Genomic DNA, 18,114 nt, shown 5'->3' with positions numbered 1-18,114 from the left:
GTCTGAGAGAGAAATTGCTGGGAGAGAGTATGTAGGCATGCTAACTTTCATTAGGTATTTTGAAGTTGTGTTGGATCAATTTATGATGTATTTTGTCTTCTTGTGTATCCAGACCACAGACACACAGACCCGTGTCTCCAGTGCCCATGAAGAGTGACTGGTCCATGGGACAATATCCCAATTTCAGCAGTGGACCACCAAAGTCTGATCAAAGGTGAGATTTCACTTTTTGTATCCATATACAAGAGTAGACGTGTGTGTGTGTGTGTGTGTGTGTGTGTGTGTGTGTGTGTGTGTGTGTGTGTGTGTGTGTGTGTGTGTGTGTGTGTGTGTGTGTGTGTGTGTGTGTGTGTGTGTGTGTGTGTGTGTGTGTGTGTGTGTGTGTGTGTGCGCGTGGAGAGAGGGAGAGAGACAGAAGGAAAAAACAATTAAGGGAAACAGCACACAAATATTGCAAAGTCACAGTTTTAATATTTGCCCTTTACATTCTCACCCCCTCCACTGTAACTATCAATGTGTAGATGTACTGTAGTTGTGTGGATGTAGTTGAAAATAAACTGTTTAAACAAAAGCAAAAAATGCCAATACAATAACAGTTTGTGTGTGTGTGTGTGTGTGTTTGTGCAATTATTGTTGTCTCTGCAGTGGGTTCAGGAATACCCTGACTCAGGATCAGTCCAGGTGTGGAGTGTGTGAGCAGCTACTGAGGGACCCGGTCACCACCAGCTGTGGACACAGTTTCTGCAGGCAGTGCATCAGCAGCTACTGGAGCCAGTCTGGTGCATCAGGAGACTACAGCTGCCCCCAGTGCAGAAAGAAACCCAGAACACAACCCATTACAAACCCTGAGATAACTATGGCACAACCACTGTTATACCCACCTACAGCCATAGCACTACCTCACCTATACCCATCTACAGCCATGCCACAACCTCGTCTATACCCACGTATAACCATGGCACAACCTCACTTATACCCATCTCTAGCCATGGCACAACCTTTGTCGTACCAACACAGTGAAATGACACTTCATCTGAACCCATCTGCAAACATGGCACAAGTTCCTCCATCCCCACACACAGGGCAGCGTCCTCAGTACTCAAACTCAGCCATGGGGCAGCATAATCATTATCCACACATCCAGCACCCTCTTTATCCACACATCCACACGGCACAGATCTCTCCACTGCCTCCCTTAGATGAGAACACAGTCAAGAGAGGCAGCACCCATCTGCAAACTGAGCATGCTCCAGTCAAAAGGGCCAAACTAACAGGTGAGGGTTGAAGATCTGTGTGCAAGAGCAGGATTCATGCTGAATATAAAGACCATTCATTCAAAATAAATCAAAATCTTCATCATCTAATATTCTTATGCTGAAAATGTATTTTAGAAACACTGACTTATTAGTTATGAATTATGGTTTGTTTATTTGTTTGTTTGTTTGTTTGTTTGTTTAATGCCAAACAGATGACGATGTCCTCACCAGAGTACTGATGACCCATAAAGCCATCATGAAGAGGAGGTTTGAGAGCATATGTGAAGGCATCATAAGGTCAGGGACTCAAACACCCCTGAACAAGATCTACACAGAGCTCTACATCACAGAGGGAGAGAGTGAAGGGGTGAATAATGAGCATGAGGTTTGGCAGGTCGAGTCAGCATCCAGGCCACAAACTACAGAGGACACAGCAATCAACTGTAATGACATCTTCAAGCCCTTACCTGGACAGGAGAGACATATCAAAACTGTCATGACCAAGGGGATTGCTGGCATTGGAAAAACTGTCTCAGTACAGAAGTTCATCCTTGACTGGGCAGAGGAGACAGCTAACCAGGATGTAGATTTCATGTTTGTGCTTCCATTCCGTGAGCTGAATTTGGTCAAACATGATGAGTACAGTCTTCACAGACTCCTGCTTGACTTCCACCCTGAGCTTAAAGAGCTTCAAGATGGTGAATACAAAGACTGCCACATTGTGTTCATCTTTGATGGTCTAGATGAGAGTCGACTTCCACTGAATTTCCAAGAAAACCAGAAGTTGTCTGATGTGACACAAACATCATCAGTGGATGTGCTGATGACGAGTCTCATTCAGGGAACTCTGCTTCCCTCTGCTCTCATCTGGATAACCTCCCGACCAGCAGCAGCCAGTCAGATCCCCTCTCAGTGCATCAGTCAGGTGACAGAAGTACGAGGGTTCAATGACCCACAGAAGGAAGAGTACTTCAGGAAGAGGATCAGTGACCAGAATCAAGCCAACAGAATCGTCTCACACATTAAGGAATCCAGAAGTCTCCACATCATGTGCCACATGCCAGTCTTCTGTTGGATCTCAGCCACTGTTCTTCAGCAGATACTGGAACAGGATGATGAGAAGGAAGCCCCCAAAACGCTGACTGAGATGTTCATACACTTTCTGCTCATCCAGACCACCAGGAAGAGCCAGAAGTATCAACAGGAAAGTGAGACAAATAGACAGAGGCTCCTGGAGTCACACCAGGGTGTCATATTGAAACTGGCAGAGCTGGCTTTCAGGCATCTGGAAAATGGCAATCTCATGTTCTATGAGGAAGACCTGAGAGAGTGTGGTATTGATGCCAGTGAAGCTTCAGTGTACTCTGGCATGTGCACTGAGATCTTCAGGGAAGAGTGTGTGTTTTTCCACAAGAAGGTCTACTGCTTTGTCCATCTGAGCATCCAGGAGTTTCTTGCTGCACTTCATTTGTTTGCCTCCTACTTGAGTAAGAATATGGAGGTCCTGAAACCATTTCTTAAAAGAAAGTCCATGTCTTTGGCAGATTGGCCTCTAGATGAGCTGCTGAAGAATGCAGTGAACAAAGCTTTGGAAAGCAAGAATGGACACCTTGATTTGTTTGTCCGCTTCCTTCATGGCATTTCTCTGGTGTCAAATCAGAGACTTTTGCTTGGCCTCCTGACAGACACACACAGCAACCCAGAGAGTGTGAAGAAAACAATCAAGAACCTGAAGATAATGCAGAGACCAAATATCTCCCCTGAGAGGTGCATCAATCTGTTCCACTGCCTGGTGGAAATGCATGACTCCTCTGTTCATGATGAAATCCAGGCTTTCCTGAAGGCAGAGAAAGGTGCCGTGAAACAGCTCACACTGGCTCACTGCTCAGCCTTGGCTCATGTGCTTCTGATGTCTGATGAGGTGCTGGATGAGTTTGACCTGAGCAAATACAAAACCTCTCCAGAAGGTCGCAGGAGACTGGTTCCAGTCATGAGATGCTGCAGAAAGGCTCTGTGAGTTATATTCTACATTAGCGAATGATCCTAAATTGTTGGAAGTTCAGTCCTGTTGTCGTAGAACCGAGTTACCTGTAAGAGATGTTATAGTGTTGAAGCAATCAGAAACGCCTACTCAGAGACCCAGAGTTTAAGGGATGTCTAGTCTACATTCGCTAATAAAACAGCATGATTTTGTGATCAAAGACAGGCACATTGTTCAAAAGGGTTGTTTTTCTGTTTCTTTAAACAAATGAGAATGACATCTGTCATTCCTTGTAACAGCAAACAGCGTATCAGTATTTTGATCAGTGCATTTGAAGAAATCTGCTTGCACATGAGACCGTGTATGGAACACAGGGCTTCCACTAAACCTTGCTTTACGAAAACCTGTTTGTGACTAGCATAGGCAAAGTGAAACTAACTTCACCGTTGTCTCATAGACAACGACGAAACAGTTCTACACAGTATGCCTGGAAAAGGCAACACTTACCCCAGTAATGTTTGAATGACTAAATAAAAATCTTAAGGATAAATATTAATCATAATATTATGATTATGATAAGATAATGATTTTTGGATCTTGCACCAGAAAACGCCCTATGTTGTTAACTGCCACACCCCTTTGCACAAGGTTTATTACAACTGGCAAAAAAATAATCACTTTATTGGGTGTAAGATCAGAACTAGCCTTGCATTGTACTTTGCACTGGGTGTACGATTGGGCCTAAAAAGTGTAAAGATCCACACTGTGATTGTTTTTTAAAGAAAGAAACACAGCCTTGTTTACATTCACATGTTTACACCAGTTGAATCTGAGTCTTCTGTGAAGAGTCCACATTCCACATTGTTAGCTACAATATTTACATTCAACCAGAGATGTGGAGTGCAGATATCGATGCAAATTAAGACACCAAAGCAACACTTCCATACAGTGCCTTGTTTTACATTTACATTTAATCCTTATGACACATCATGCCCATCAGCAATATGACTAAAACAGCGGGCAGCTGTTTTAGTCTAATGTAAACACACACTTCATATTGCTTTAACACACATTATTATAGTGCTATTTCCTCTCTTGTTTGTCTGGCAGACTTGCTGGCTGCAATCTAACAGAGACGTCTTATGAGATTGTGGCCTCAGCTCTGCAGTCTGGAAACTCTCCCTTGAGGGAGTTGGACTTGAGTCAGAATGACCTGGAAAAGTCAGGAGAAAGGCTGGTCTCTGCTTTTCAAAGTCCATACTGCAAACTGGAAACACTGAGGTTAGTAGCCTAATATTGTAGACTATTTGCAGAGACATACTGGTTACCATACTGTATACTGTGTTTAGCTGACAGTAGCAACAACAGTGTTTTTACTCTTGAATTGGTATCCTCTTTGATATCACTATTTTGGATTCTCTGTTACATAGTTATAGGATTTTACAGACAGTTAGCAGACACAAACTGTTAAACGTAGGTCTCATGTGTTAACCAGATGATAACAGCATCAGTGGTTTACAAGCATGTGATCTATGTTCATCTATATTTATCAGCATTTTTTACATACAAACGAAAAAAGGTCACTCAATAGGTGAGCCCTTAAATAGGCCAGATGAATAAATCAGACTTGGGCAGTGGTAGTGTGTGATGTGTACAAGTCCAATGTTCCCAGTCAAAGAAGAGTACATTACCGCACCCTTATCCTTGATGGACCATTTATCATTCTAGACATAATCTGACCAGCCGGGCAGAATAATTAGTTCCCACAGAGATTTTTCACTCTCAAACTCAAAACTCACAAACTTCTCAAACATGATCAGGTTTCCAATGTTTGCACTGTGTTGATGAAGACAAACAAATGAAAGTAAATGTTAATTTACAGTATTTTCTGTGTTGTAAGTCACTTTGATAAGAGCATCTTTTGTGTACCAGGACATAAACATTAACATTAACAGATGTTAGCTGTGTAAGAGTGTTGGAACCAGGGCTCGACATTAACGGTAGCCCAGTAGCCCCGGGCAACCAAATTATGACAAGTGGCAACCAATTCCTGACTCCTGGTTGCCCCTGTGGCAACCAGATTTCCCCATTGTCCCTATAGTTTGATTATTATTGTCATTTTTTGGTATAATTATCAGTATGTACACATACAGTATTTCAGCATTTCACAAATGTGGTGGGCAACGTAAACTTAATTTTCTGACTTGGGATGGCCTGGCAAATGAACGCAGCTAATAGTAGCCTAAACAAATTAAACTTTTTTCAAGTAGGCATAAAGATTAGTGTTGCGCGGTTCACCGGTACTACAAACGAAAAATGTCACAATGCCTAATGCTAGCCTACTACGATACTTTTAAGAATGACCGTGTTCTTCTGAAGTAGCCTAACATGCGTGTGCGCAAGGCACCCTCTCCCCTAGAAGCCTGTAGCTGTGCGTCTTTTCACCCTCACACACACGTATGCGCAGCTGTGCCATAAACAGCGAAACATGGCTGCTAGTTTAAGTGATGCTATTGTAACACATAATAATAGGCTAATATCTAGTTGATTTGCTCTCTTGCATCACTCAAATTTGTGTTGCTAGCCTGTCTATGGGATTGAGGCAATTTGGGTTTAACATCATTTAGAAGGCTACGCAACCTTTACATCTGGCAAGAGTTCCTGCCATGCCGCTAGCTCAAATCATGTACTGTAGGCCTATATCATTCGTGTAGTGGTCACTAAAATCATTAATGAACATTAGAAGACACTTATCTCTTCTATGATCCCAAAAACATTGTCTTCAACTTGTTATATTTTCGAACATTTATTTCATTTAATGATGATATAGAAAACGATGCATTGCACCTCTGATTGCATCCGTATGATGGGCAACTATCATCATTCACTAGTGTAGACTGTGTAGTAGGCTAATTAGGCTACTCAAACCACGTATTTCTTAAAGTGACAGGCACTAAATTGCACCTACTGTACACACAACCAATGTGCACTCAATTAGCCCTTCACACCACATTAAACATACTGTAGGTACTGACAGTATGTATCCAAGACATTACAGATATGCCTTATTTTAGTGCACAGAGAGAACTGAAAATACTGGCGTTTAATAATGGGGCAACCATTTTTTTGTATTTGGCAACCAAAACCTCATGCCTGGTTGCCCAGTTGGCAACCACTTTTAAAAGCTAATGTTGAGCCCTGGTTGGAACCCATATACAGTACTGCTCTTTTACTGTCCTTCTTGTAGACTTGCTGACTGTAAACTAACAGAGAAGTCCTGGGAGATTGTGGCCTCAGCTCTGCAGTCTGCAAACTCCCCTTTAAGAGAGCTGGACCTGAGTCAGAATGACCTGCAGGCGTCAGGAGAAAAGCTGCCCTCTGCTCTACGGAGTCCAGACTGCAAACTGGAGACACTGAGGTTAGTAATATTGTAGACTAATGACACTTACTGTCGAACCAGACAGTAGCAGCATTAGGATCATATTAGCCACCGGCAATCGGCAGGTTTCCTATTGTTCTCTCTGTTTCGGCAGCGGACAGGTGACAACCCTGCGGCGGGTGACAACGATGACGTAACGCTAGCGTTGAACAAACTGAGCATTGAACTTGGTTAAACTTCGAAGAGCAACGCTGGGCTCATCAATGTCAGTTTTATTTTTAAAGTATATTTTTTTGGTCATTTTATGCCTTTATTGACAGTGACAGTGGAGATAGACAGGAAGTGAATGGGAGAGAGAGCGGGGGTGGGATCCGGAAAGGACCACGGGGCGGGAATCGAACCCGGGTCGCCGGCGTGCGGTGCAGGTGCCCCAGCCAGTTGCGCCACGGCTGGGGCCATCAATGTCAGTTTTAGAATGTTCAGGTATTTTGACCAATCAAATTCATCTAAAAACGGAACAGCAAAGATTGTCTGGTTACTATGATGAATTATAAACCGTCTCTACAACGTTGATCGCAGCGTAATTTTTTTGGATTATTATGGTCTGAGCGTTGCGTTACGCTTGCCTCTGCCACTTGCCACTGGCTAATGTGATCCCCGCCTTTGATTGACACATCTCTCTGATTTCACTATTTGTGAAGGATAGTATAAAGAGCACAGATTCCACACAGTGGAATATTTAGGTTGATATGACAGTGTTTCCCTCAGATATTTTTCTAGCAGTGGTGCTCGGGTCCGTCAAGCCACCTCTGTAAGAGGATTTATCAGAAATTTTAGAATGAAAAAAAAATAACAGTACAGCAAGACGGGGGCTTACCTGAGGGGGGCAGACTAACTGGATGTGTGTTCTAATATCCAAGCCATCACACCTGCATACACACTGAAGGGAAGTGACCAGTGACACTGCAGCACACCACACACAACACTCTGAAGGACACACCTAAACATGCCCCTACAGGGTTCCACCAACAGGCTGTTGAACAGGGAAAATAAATAAATAAACAAATAAATAAACAAATACAATGGCAGCACCATAAGAGAGCACTGATAAGGCACACAGACTTTGCAGTATGTTATGCAGGCACACAAAGACAGAAAGGAGAGACATAAACACTGACAAATGACTCCCAGCATCAGACAGGCACTGTACCCAGTTACACATAGAAATAATAAAGCATATGCCACTTATGCCCAGTAAAACAAAATAATGCATGCGCCAAGCAGTATGCATGCAGCCGTAAACAGAAAACAGACACTGAACATGAAGCTACCACAGACCAGCAGAGTTACCAGGGGCCCGTTGCACAAAAGCAGAATTAAGACATCCAGGGGGGTATTCCATCAAGCGAGCTAACCGTAAATCGCGGCTAACTTTGATAAGCCTCGCTAATTTTAGAGAGAGCTCGGTTCCATTACTCCCGCTAACAGGAATCTCAGCTGAGTTGCTGGGGTAACATATGCTTCTGAACTAACCTGGTCGGTGGCAGGCTAACTGCCGAGCTAAATTAATCTGTGTTGCAAATAAACTTCGGAAAACGAGTCCCAAACCGTTGGTTCCGTCAACCTGTGCTTTCGTCACCTGTAGCCTACAACTTAAAAAATAGAAGGAGAAACTTTTTTCCGACAGTGTTGCAAGCATTGATTAAGGCTACCTATCCGCTAGTTTAAATGAATTTCTGAAAATTATGCAACTTACATTGTTTGAACTTGATATGTGTGTGGTCCAAGGAATCTTGCGGCTATGCGTAATGTATGTCTTTCGTGGTGTCATGCGCAGCGTGACAGGAGAACAATCGAGGCATGTTTTGCGTGTTCTCGAGTTCGGTTCCCATGCGATGAATTTACATAGACTATGTTAACACATTAATATTGCCATGTTTAGTTATAGGCTTACTCTTTAATGAAAGGCATCATTATTAAGGGTCATATACAGTAGCTTCAGTGACAGTAGGCAGGCTGTCAGTGTGCTAGCCTATACGATGCACGGCAAGCCAGCCTATAGCCTAATTCTGTAAAGGCTATAATAATTAAAACCGCTTCATATAGTCTAATTAGTTATGCATGTAGTTCGGATATCAAACCAACTGTATTACAGAAATTAAATATGAAATGACATATTGAAAGCCAATATTGCATTTCAGATAGGCTAATTATATTTCACAAACACTTTGGCAGAACTATATGCTTATGGGAGACAATAGGCTAGGTTTTCTCCCAATACTCCCAGGACAATAGGCTACCAATTTATTTTATGACCACCGAAAAAATATTTCAGAGTGAACCCTTTTAATTTACAAACGTAGGTTATCTTTATTGTTGAATAGCCTATGCCAAAGTTGTTTTGAGTTTAAATAGCCTGCTTATTCACTCGTTTTGTTCAGAGTGAAGACAATCAAAGTCCCAATTCAAACCATCATAATTACTGTTTAGCGATTTACAGTAGCCTAGGCCTACGATTTCGTTATTCTCCTTTTTAGGCAACTACTGTATCTATTTTTTTCTCTCGTGTTCAATTTGATTACTTCCGATGAAAATCCTGTAGATGGCGCTTGTAAATCGAACTGAAATCTTCTAGTTTGCCTTAATTTTACGACATGCATCCTCTTTTCATCAATCTATGGTTTTGGTCTACTTTTCTACCTCGTGCACGAGCAGACATGAAGCTGATTTTAGCCTCGTTTGAATAAACGAGGGCAAGATGCAGCTAACTTGAGTTAATGGAACGGCTTTAGCTTCAAGTGGAAGTCTACACTAGTTCAAGCCAGGCTATTTCTGTTGAGCGCCGCCTTGTTTAGCGAGGTTGATGGAATACCCCCCGGGATAAGTTACTGAGCCGCGATCACTGAATCCTAAACAAGAGCATACCGGCTGAATTGGTTGCACAAAGACCAATCCAGGATGAGCAGACACGGATTCATCAAGCCAGGTGTAAGTTATCCGGTGTATGTGCGCGTTCTCGTTTCTCCCCCAATAACTCGCGGTTGGAATAAAAAAGACGCGAAAAATAGCGTCTTGCACACAAAGTAAACAACCGCTTTTGATATAGACTAACAACGAGGTAAAGTTTTACTTTTTTGGATGGGGGATCATGATTATTTCTGTTACATAGCGGGAGTAGGTGTGGCAGATCAACTGAATGCAAATTTACGTATGCACCCACGTGTGTGAGAGCTTCCTTGTCTCGGCACGCAACGTCATTAGGAAGCGCGTTGCCACCGCAAAGATGCACAAAGTATCTTGATTTGTCTTAAAAGCCGAATTAGTTCAAAACACCTTCGAAAAATGTCCCCTCCACTTCCAATCAACTACTACAGCAGCCTATTCATCAAACATCTGTGAAAAAAGAAGCAAACAACGAGTAGGCTATGTTATTAATTATAAGGCCACCATAATTTAAATGACATCCATATGGTATTAGGCAGACATTCTGCTGTGTTTTGCGAGTAAATGCATGTTGCAAATAATATATAAATGGAATCTACAGCTCTTTAAAAAAAATCACGTGGAGGTCTCATTTGAATGACAGCTAGCTGAACCAATCAGATAATGTAATTACCATTAGAATCAACTTATCTTGGCTGTGAGCCTGGTCAGGAGCAGGCTAGCTCCACAGAATAAATCGCCATGGTAATTTATACCATAACATATCCTGCTGCCCCCTATCCCGCTTTTGTGCAACTGGATCACGGATAAATTGAGCCAGGATAACCAAGATATCCCGGGTTAATCCCTTATCCTAGTTTTGTGCAATAGGCCCCAGTTTAAACGATAACACATACCTACATTTGTAATGTTTCAACCAACAGAGTGGTCTTCTTCACGGCACAGCAACAAAAAGCCCACTCTGTTGGTTGAAACATGTTGGCTTGCGTAATTTTTAAAAAATGACAAAGAAATAAAGAAGCGCGCTCAACACCTTAGTGCTTCGAACTGGGTGCTTAAACTTACTTGATACTAAATCATAAACATTAAATAGATAAATAAATAAAGTCAATAAATAAAGCAAGCACACAGCAGTTTCCTTTTGCTTTTTTAATCGCCTGACAGACGTTTCGGGCTTTACCCTTCTTCAGTGAGATATGGCCAGGAAACTGCTGTGTGCTTGCTTTATTTATTTTCAATTAAAAAATGACTTAAGCCATATAAAATAAAGGTTTTTTAATTAACTCCTTCTCTTTCTACGTCTGACTATGTCTGACTGAGCGCCTGGGACCTTTTGTTTGTGTCGTTGGATTTTTCCCTACCCCAAGAGCACCTATCACAGACTATATCTCTACCTGAGTGCCGGACTGAACCTCTTGCAATGCTGAAAACATTACACTTCTGTGGTAGTGTGGTGTGAAGGTCTCTACTGACAAGCCAAAGTATTGTACACTTCGGAAGTGTACAAAGAGGTTATATCAGGACCATAGAACAAGACCTGTATCTGTAGGAAGAAGACTCCATGGCTTCCTGGTCCAGTATCGTCAAATCAGTGGGCGCGTTGATCAGCAGTTGCTTTTATCAATGCGCACCCTGATTTGACGATACTGGACTAGGAAGTCACAGAATCTTCTTCCTACAGATACAGGTCCTGTTTTAACCTCTCTTCCAACAATGAACGTAATTTTGCTCTCAATCAAAAAGTGTGAACATGGGGGGCTCTGTGGCGCAAAAGGCTACAGCACTCCGACCTGCGGTCATTTCCCAATCCCACCCCATCTCTGTCTCCCAATTGCTTCCTGTCTCTTTCCACTTTCCTATACGAATAAAGGCAAAAAGGCCAAAAAATATACTTAAAAAAAAAGAAGTGTGAAGATATTAACTACTGTAAATAGACCCTAGGTTGTTTTAACTGAGGAGTAACACTTCAACAGATGTTAGCTGTGTAAGAGTGTTGGGACCCATACAGTACAACTCTGGAGTTACACTACCCTTCTGTTGTGTTAGGGTCAAAATTGACCCATTTTCAAGTTTAACTGTGTAAAAAGTACACTTTCCTTTTTTGTCCTGGAATGAGGCTTCATCTGATCCTCAGACACACCTATCTAAATGCAGCAAAATCAATTTTCACAATTTTAGTAAATTCTAAAGGTCTCAAAAAACAAAAGTTACATACAGTATGTGGTGTTACGGGTCCAAAATGACCCGGCAGAGAATACTGGCTGTTGTATGCATCACTTAAAAGCTATACATTGCTCTGAGGATCAATTATGGCCCAATGTGCGCAGTTATAGCCCACATCATCAACACACACACACACACACACACACACACACACACACACACACGCGCGCAAACAAACACGCTCACACACACACACAAAAAATGTGGTAGCCTATATTTTAAAATATTGTGTCTGTGGAGCCAACTAAAAACAATTCACACACTGGTTCCATTTATATGAATACATACTAAGCCAGCAATTAGCTGAAAAATAACATTTGAAGAAAATTTGTGATTTTAAGCATTTTCAAGCATTTTAAAATCATGGGTCCAAATGGACCCGCTAACACCACAGGTGTAAACAGCTTTCTAACACAATACATGGGTTAATGGATGTTAGCTGTTTAAGAGTGTTGAGACCCTGGACCTCCCGATTGACTCCTGAAGGTTCGTGGCAGTTGCGAAGCCCACGCCACAATAATTCCAGAATTTACCCTCTTAAGACTCGTCTCGCTTTATAAACCGTCTCTGATACAGTACTACTCTTCTCCTGCCCCATTCCTAGACTTGCTGGGTGTAAACTAACAGTCCTGGATGATCATGGCCTCAGCCCTACAGTCAGATTGATCAGCAGTCATCCGTCTATGTTAACTAAAGACAATAACAACATCATCTGATTTCACTATTTGTGATTATCTGTTGATTCTCTACGTTTTACAGACTTGTTGGCTGTAAACTGAGAGGAAGGTTGTTGGCCTTGATTCTTCAGTGGGGAAACTCCCACCTAAGAGAGCTGGACATCAGTGACAGTGAGCTTCAGGACTGTGGAGAAGAACTGCTCCATCAACCACTGAATCAAGACTGTAAAGTGAGGTCTGTATTTTACACAGTGCACAAAGACTGGATTTAAAAACAGTTAATTTTTTATTCATTGGCATTTCATATTTGGGAATGTAAGGAGTATAGAGGACATGTTGCTTAAAGTGTTTTCCTCTCTCACTATAGACTCATCAGCCGTGGACTCAAAGACAGCTCCTCTAAGGTTGTGGTCTCAGTTCTGCAGTCGTATATTTCTCAACTGAGTGAGTTGGACATGAGTGGCTGTGATCTGCAAACATCAGAAGAGAAGTTGCTCTCTGGTCTTAGAAACCCAAACTGCCACCTGGAGAAAATGAGGTCAGTATAAACTCTGCCAGAGTTCACAGAGGTCTTATCTACACATTCAAGTTCAAGATTAAGTTTATATGTCATTCCAGCCATATTTGTAAAACATCTACAGTGGAGTGGAAATGTTTCTCAGACAGTCCAGTGTGCATTTGCAATCAGTAAAAGATAAAGTTTTTAAAAAAAAACAGTTTAAAAGGCAGCCATTAAGAATAGAGCAAGAGCAACACTAATGAAGTGCAATCAAGTGCTTGAGTTCAGATCATTTGAAATGTACAGAATAATGAGCATAATACATGAATACACTTAATGGTTTTAAATCGACACCTATATATATACAACATGTGTGCCAGTCACAAAGAGTTTAACAACTGTATGGCCTGTGGGAAGAAGCTTTGGCTTCAGCCAATTTTCAAAACCCAAAATCAAATCAAAAGTTTGAAGTTGTTAACTACGGTAAATAGACCCTAGGTTGTTTCTCCTAAGATAACACTTTAACTGATGTTAGCTGTGTAAGGGAGTTGGGACCCATATGCAGTACTGCTCTTTTCCTGCCCCATTCCTAGACTTGCTGAGTGTAAATTAACAGTCCTGGATGATCATGGCCTCAGATCTGCAGTCAGAGTGATCTGTAGTCATCAGTCTATGTTAACTAAAGACGATAACAACATCATTTGATTTTACTATTTGTGATTATCTGCTGATTCTCTATGTTTTAAAGACTTGCTGACTGTAAACTCAGAGGAAGATTTTTGGCCTTGACTCTTCAGTGGGCAAACTCCCACCTAAGAGAGCTGGACATCAGTGACAGTGAGCTTCAGGACTGTGGAGGAGAACTGCTCCATCAACCACTGAATCAAGACTGTAAAGTGAGGTCTGTATTTTGCACAGTGCACACAGACTGGTGCATTCTATTGGATGTAAGAACGGTCCATCTTTTATTCATTGGCATTTCATATTTGGAATGTAAGAAGTACAGAGGACATGTTGCTTGCTGATAATGTTTTCCTCTCTCACTGTAGACTCATCAGCTGTAGACTCAAACACAGCTCCTCTGAGGTTGTGGTCTCAGTTCTGCAGTCATATATTTCTCAACTGAGTGAGTTGGACATGAGTGACTGTGATCTGCAAATATCAGAAGAGAAGCTGCTCTCTGGTCTTAGAAGCCCAAACTGCCACCTGGAAAAACTGAGGTCAGTAATACTCTGAAAGCCACTCTGAAAGTTTCAGAGGTCTTATTTACGTGCTCAAGTTCAAGTTCAAGTTATTTGTCATTCCAGACGTATTTGTAAAACGTCTACAGTAGATCGGAAATGTTTCTCAGGACCAGTGTGCATTTATAATCAGTGAAAAGATAAAGTTAAAAACAGTGTTAAAACACAGCCATTAAGAAAAGACGAGTGCAATCAAGTGCACGAGTTCAGATCATTTGAAATGTACAGAATAATTAGTTAAATTGGTACCTATGTATACAACTTGTGTGCCAGTTACAAAGAGTTTAACAATTGTACCGTATGGCCTGTGGGAAGAAGCTTTGGCAGCTTCTGACTGTTGTTGTTTTTCTGAAGCAATATCTCCTGCCAGACGGCAAGAGAACAAACAGTCCATGTGCCGGGTGAGAGGAGTCTCTTATAATGCAGAGAGCTTTCTTCCTGCACCTGCACCAACTCCACACTTTGGGCATACAGTAGATTATACTGTCACTGTTCTGGGATGCTAGACTCAAGGCATGAGTTTGAGAAGCACTGGGCTTTCAATGTCCATGTTGATGTGAGAGAACTGGTCCCAGACCTGTTAGTATGATACTCCCTGCTGATGTGTCCCATATAGAACACTGTTAACGGTAGAGTGTGTTAACTAGACACTAACAATATTAGTTTTCACTCTTCGTATTCACTCTTTGTGATTCATGTGGAACATGTTACATGTTTTATGCTCTTGCAGACTTGTTGGCTGTAAACTGAGAGGAAGATTTTTGGCCTTGATTCTTCAGTGGGCAAACTCCCACTTAAGAGAGCTGGACATCAGTGACAGTGAGCTTCAGGACTGTGGAGGAGAACTGCTCCATCAATCACTGAATCAAGACTGTAAAGTGAGGTCTGTATTTTGCACAGTGCACATCTTGTTTTCTGTCCTTTCATATTTGTGAATGTAAGGAGTATAGAGGACCTGTTGCTTATAGTGTTTTCCTCTCTCACTACAGACTCATCAGCCGTGGACTCAAAGACAGCTCCTGTGAAGTTGTGGTCTCAGTTCTTTCATATATTTCTCAACTGAGTGAGTTGGACATGAGTGACTGTGATCTGCAAACATCAGAAGAGAAGTTGCTCTCTGGTCTTAGAAACTCAAACTGCCACCTGGAGAAACTGAGGTCAGTAATACTCTGCAAGAGTTCACAGGGGTCTTATCTACATATTCAAACTTTTGGCATAGATGAGTTTTGAGAAACATTTGCTCTGATTGTTGTGCTTGTGTTGATGAGAGGGAGTTGACCCCAGATCAGTTCAGTGCTCCCTGCTAGTGTGTCCATGCATATATAGAGCTCTACATCCACGCAGGGAGCTGGACACTGAGGTTGGGATGATTAGTGGGAGTCCATTTTCAGAGACCTAAGCTGTATTATCTCATTTTGCACACTGTTTTTCTCAGGATGACCTTAGTGCTTTAATATTAATAATAAAACTAGGCAGTGACCCAGCACATTGTTACAAATGAGTCATTTAGACTCATTTAGACACAAAGCTGTCAGACCACAAGTATAGAATTGCTGCAGGAAGAGGATTCTGTGATGAAAACTAATTTCAATCACAACTCCATTGTTACCAAAAGTAAAAATTATTAGAATAAATTATTATTTTACTCAGTGTTCTCTATCCTGTATTTGTATGATAATATGTCAATTTCTGTTAAAGAATGTTGATAAGATTTTTTTTATTTTATGTGGGTTTCCCAAGCTATTTATTTTTATAATAATGATAAGAATATGAATGTGTGCATGCCACCATTCTGTTTTCTGATGTTTATCTCTTGCCCTCTCACTCTATGCAGACTCGCTGGTTGTGAGTTAACAGAGGATTCCTGTAAGGCTGTAGCCTCTGCTTTGCAGTCCTCCATCTCCCTAAAGGAACTGGACCTGAGTCACAATGACCTGAAGGAGTCTGGATTTCAGCTTCTCTCTACAGGACTCAGTAGCCCTCACTGTAAACTGACATCTTTAAGGTTTGTATGTGCACACATACAGTATTGTGGCACTGTTGGCTGCCTGTCTGTAAATCTTTGGAATAAATCATCAGCTGCAGTATGTGGTAAAACAGACTGAGTCAGTCTACCCATGTCTATGTGCTGAAAACCTATTTCCAGCACAACTCTATTCTTACAAACAGAAACTATTATTTTAGTCAGTATCTTCTATTCCTTTCCCTCTTTATTTGTATGATAATGTGTCAATTTCTGGTAAAGAATGTTAATAAGTGTTTTTTTTTTTTTTTTTTGGTGTGTGTGTGGGGGGGGGGGGTGTTCAAAGCTTATAATGTTGATAATAATGATAAGCATATTATGAATGTATGCATGCCACCATTCTGTTTTCTGATGTCTGTCTCTTGCCCTCTCACTCTATGCAGACTTGCTGGTTGTAAGCTAACAGAGGATTCCTGTAAGGCTGTAGCCTCTGCTTTGCAGTCCTCCATCTCCCTAAAGGAACTGGACCTGAGTCACAATGACCTGAAGGAGTCTGGAGTTCAGCTTCTCTCTACAGGACTCAGTAGCCCTCACTGTAAACTGCAGTCTTTAAGGTTTGTATGTGCACACATATTGTGGCACTGTTGGCTGCCCGTCTGTAAATCTTTGGAATAAATTATCAGCTGCAGTATGTGTTAAAACAGACTGAGTCAGTGCCAGCTTTTGAAAACAAGCTGTGAAATGATGGCATCAGTGCTGCAAGGGACACCTTCCCAGCTCTGACCTGCAGGATGCAGTTTTAGATCAAGTACATTGTCATGTTGATATTAACAGAATAACAGTAGATCCAGAGGTGATTACCAGGGTATTTAAAACTACATGCTTTAACAAGGCAACAGGGCCAGATGGCATGTCTGCTTTTCTAATTAAAACATTTGCAGAGGAACTCCCACCGGCCTGGCATCCACTCTTTCAGCTCTCTATAGATTCCCAGTGTGATGTGGCAGCTCACAGGCGCGTCCTAATGGCGGCCGCTATGAGCTTTCATCTGCATTTTTCCGTTTGAACTCACTCATGCTGATAACTTCACTCCTGTCCTCCATTACTACATGTACTCATTGTTCATTCCCCATGCTGTGTGTATTGTTAGTGTGTGTAGAAACAGATGGGTGCACACATACTGAAAACTGTGCCAGACATTTCACTCACCTTTCATTCATTTATTCCATATGAAATGATGTTTATTGAAAATATCCAGACAGGTTACATCTTACAAATATTTAGGGATCCACTTTTGATACAGATCTTAACTGGCACACACGTGGCAAATATTTAGACAAAAATGCACCAGCGTCTCCATTTCTGAAGGATGGCCTGAAAATGTCCAGTTTTCAAAGACTGACCTTCCACTCTCCTTTGAAACAGACTCAATCTGTGCCACCTCTCTAAAGCAAGCTGTGAAATGATGGCATCCGTGCTGCTAAGTGCTCCTTCCCATCTGAGAGAACTGGACATGAGTGACAATGACCTGCAGGATGAAGGAGTGGAGCTGCTCTGTGCAGGACTAAGAGATCCACAATGCAAGCTGGAGACACTGAGGTCAGTAATTAGGAATTACTACATAGTAAGACACACCAGTGTGCCTGTATGTGATGTCAAATTGGACATCTGTGAATATTTTTAATGATTTGCACTGATAATGCCAAATGGCGACATTTAGGGAGTGTCAGTCAAATTAACTGAATATACAAATGGTTTGTACACCTTCAATGCATTTTCCTTCATTTATAATTAAGAAATAGCATCTCTTGTTTCAGACTGTCTGGTTGTCTCATCACACATGAGGGCTGTTCTCTATTGTCCTCTGCCCTCAAATCAAACCCCTCCTACCTGAAACAGCTGGATCTGAACTACAATCAACCAGGAGACTCAGGTGTCAGAGAGCTCACAGA

At 41.7% G+C, this 18,114-nt stretch overlaps 1 protein-coding gene across 1 annotated transcript in view; it reads left to right on the top strand.

The window, feature by feature from the left end:
• LOC134077893 (NACHT, LRR and PYD domains-containing protein 12-like) overlaps window positions 1-17,623 on the top strand; it is a 22,516-nt gene extending 4,893 nt beyond the window's left edge. The window contains exons 7-20 of the mRNA XM_062533533.1: window positions 113-214; window positions 646-1,274; window positions 1,469-3,269; window positions 4,348-4,518; window positions 6,485-6,655; window positions 12,542-12,694; window positions 12,827-12,997; window positions 13,707-13,859; window positions 14,008-14,178; window positions 14,930-15,082; window positions 15,189-15,356; window positions 16,034-16,204; window positions 16,606-16,776; window positions 17,614-17,623. Coding sequence (XP_062389517.1) covers window positions 113-214; window positions 646-1,274; window positions 1,469-3,269; window positions 4,348-4,518; window positions 6,485-6,655; window positions 12,542-12,694; window positions 12,827-12,997; window positions 13,707-13,859; window positions 14,008-14,178; window positions 14,930-15,082; window positions 15,189-15,356; window positions 16,034-16,204; window positions 16,606-16,776; window positions 17,614-17,623 — 4,195 coding nt within the window. The remainder of the gene's footprint in view (window positions 1-112; window positions 215-645; window positions 1,275-1,468; window positions 3,270-4,347; window positions 4,519-6,484; window positions 6,656-12,541; window positions 12,695-12,826; window positions 12,998-13,706; window positions 13,860-14,007; window positions 14,179-14,929; window positions 15,083-15,188; window positions 15,357-16,033; window positions 16,205-16,605; window positions 16,777-17,613) is intronic.
• The last annotated feature ends 491 nt before the right edge of the window (window positions 17,624-18,114 follow it).

The sequence above is a fragment of the Sardina pilchardus genome, chromosome 1 (assembly GCF_963854185.1).
Source record: "Sardina pilchardus chromosome 1, fSarPil1.1, whole genome shotgun sequence".
NCBI lineage: Eukaryota > Metazoa > Chordata > Actinopteri > Clupeiformes > Clupeidae > Sardina > Sardina pilchardus.
This window is presented reverse-complemented; position numbering and strand designations above follow the sequence as displayed.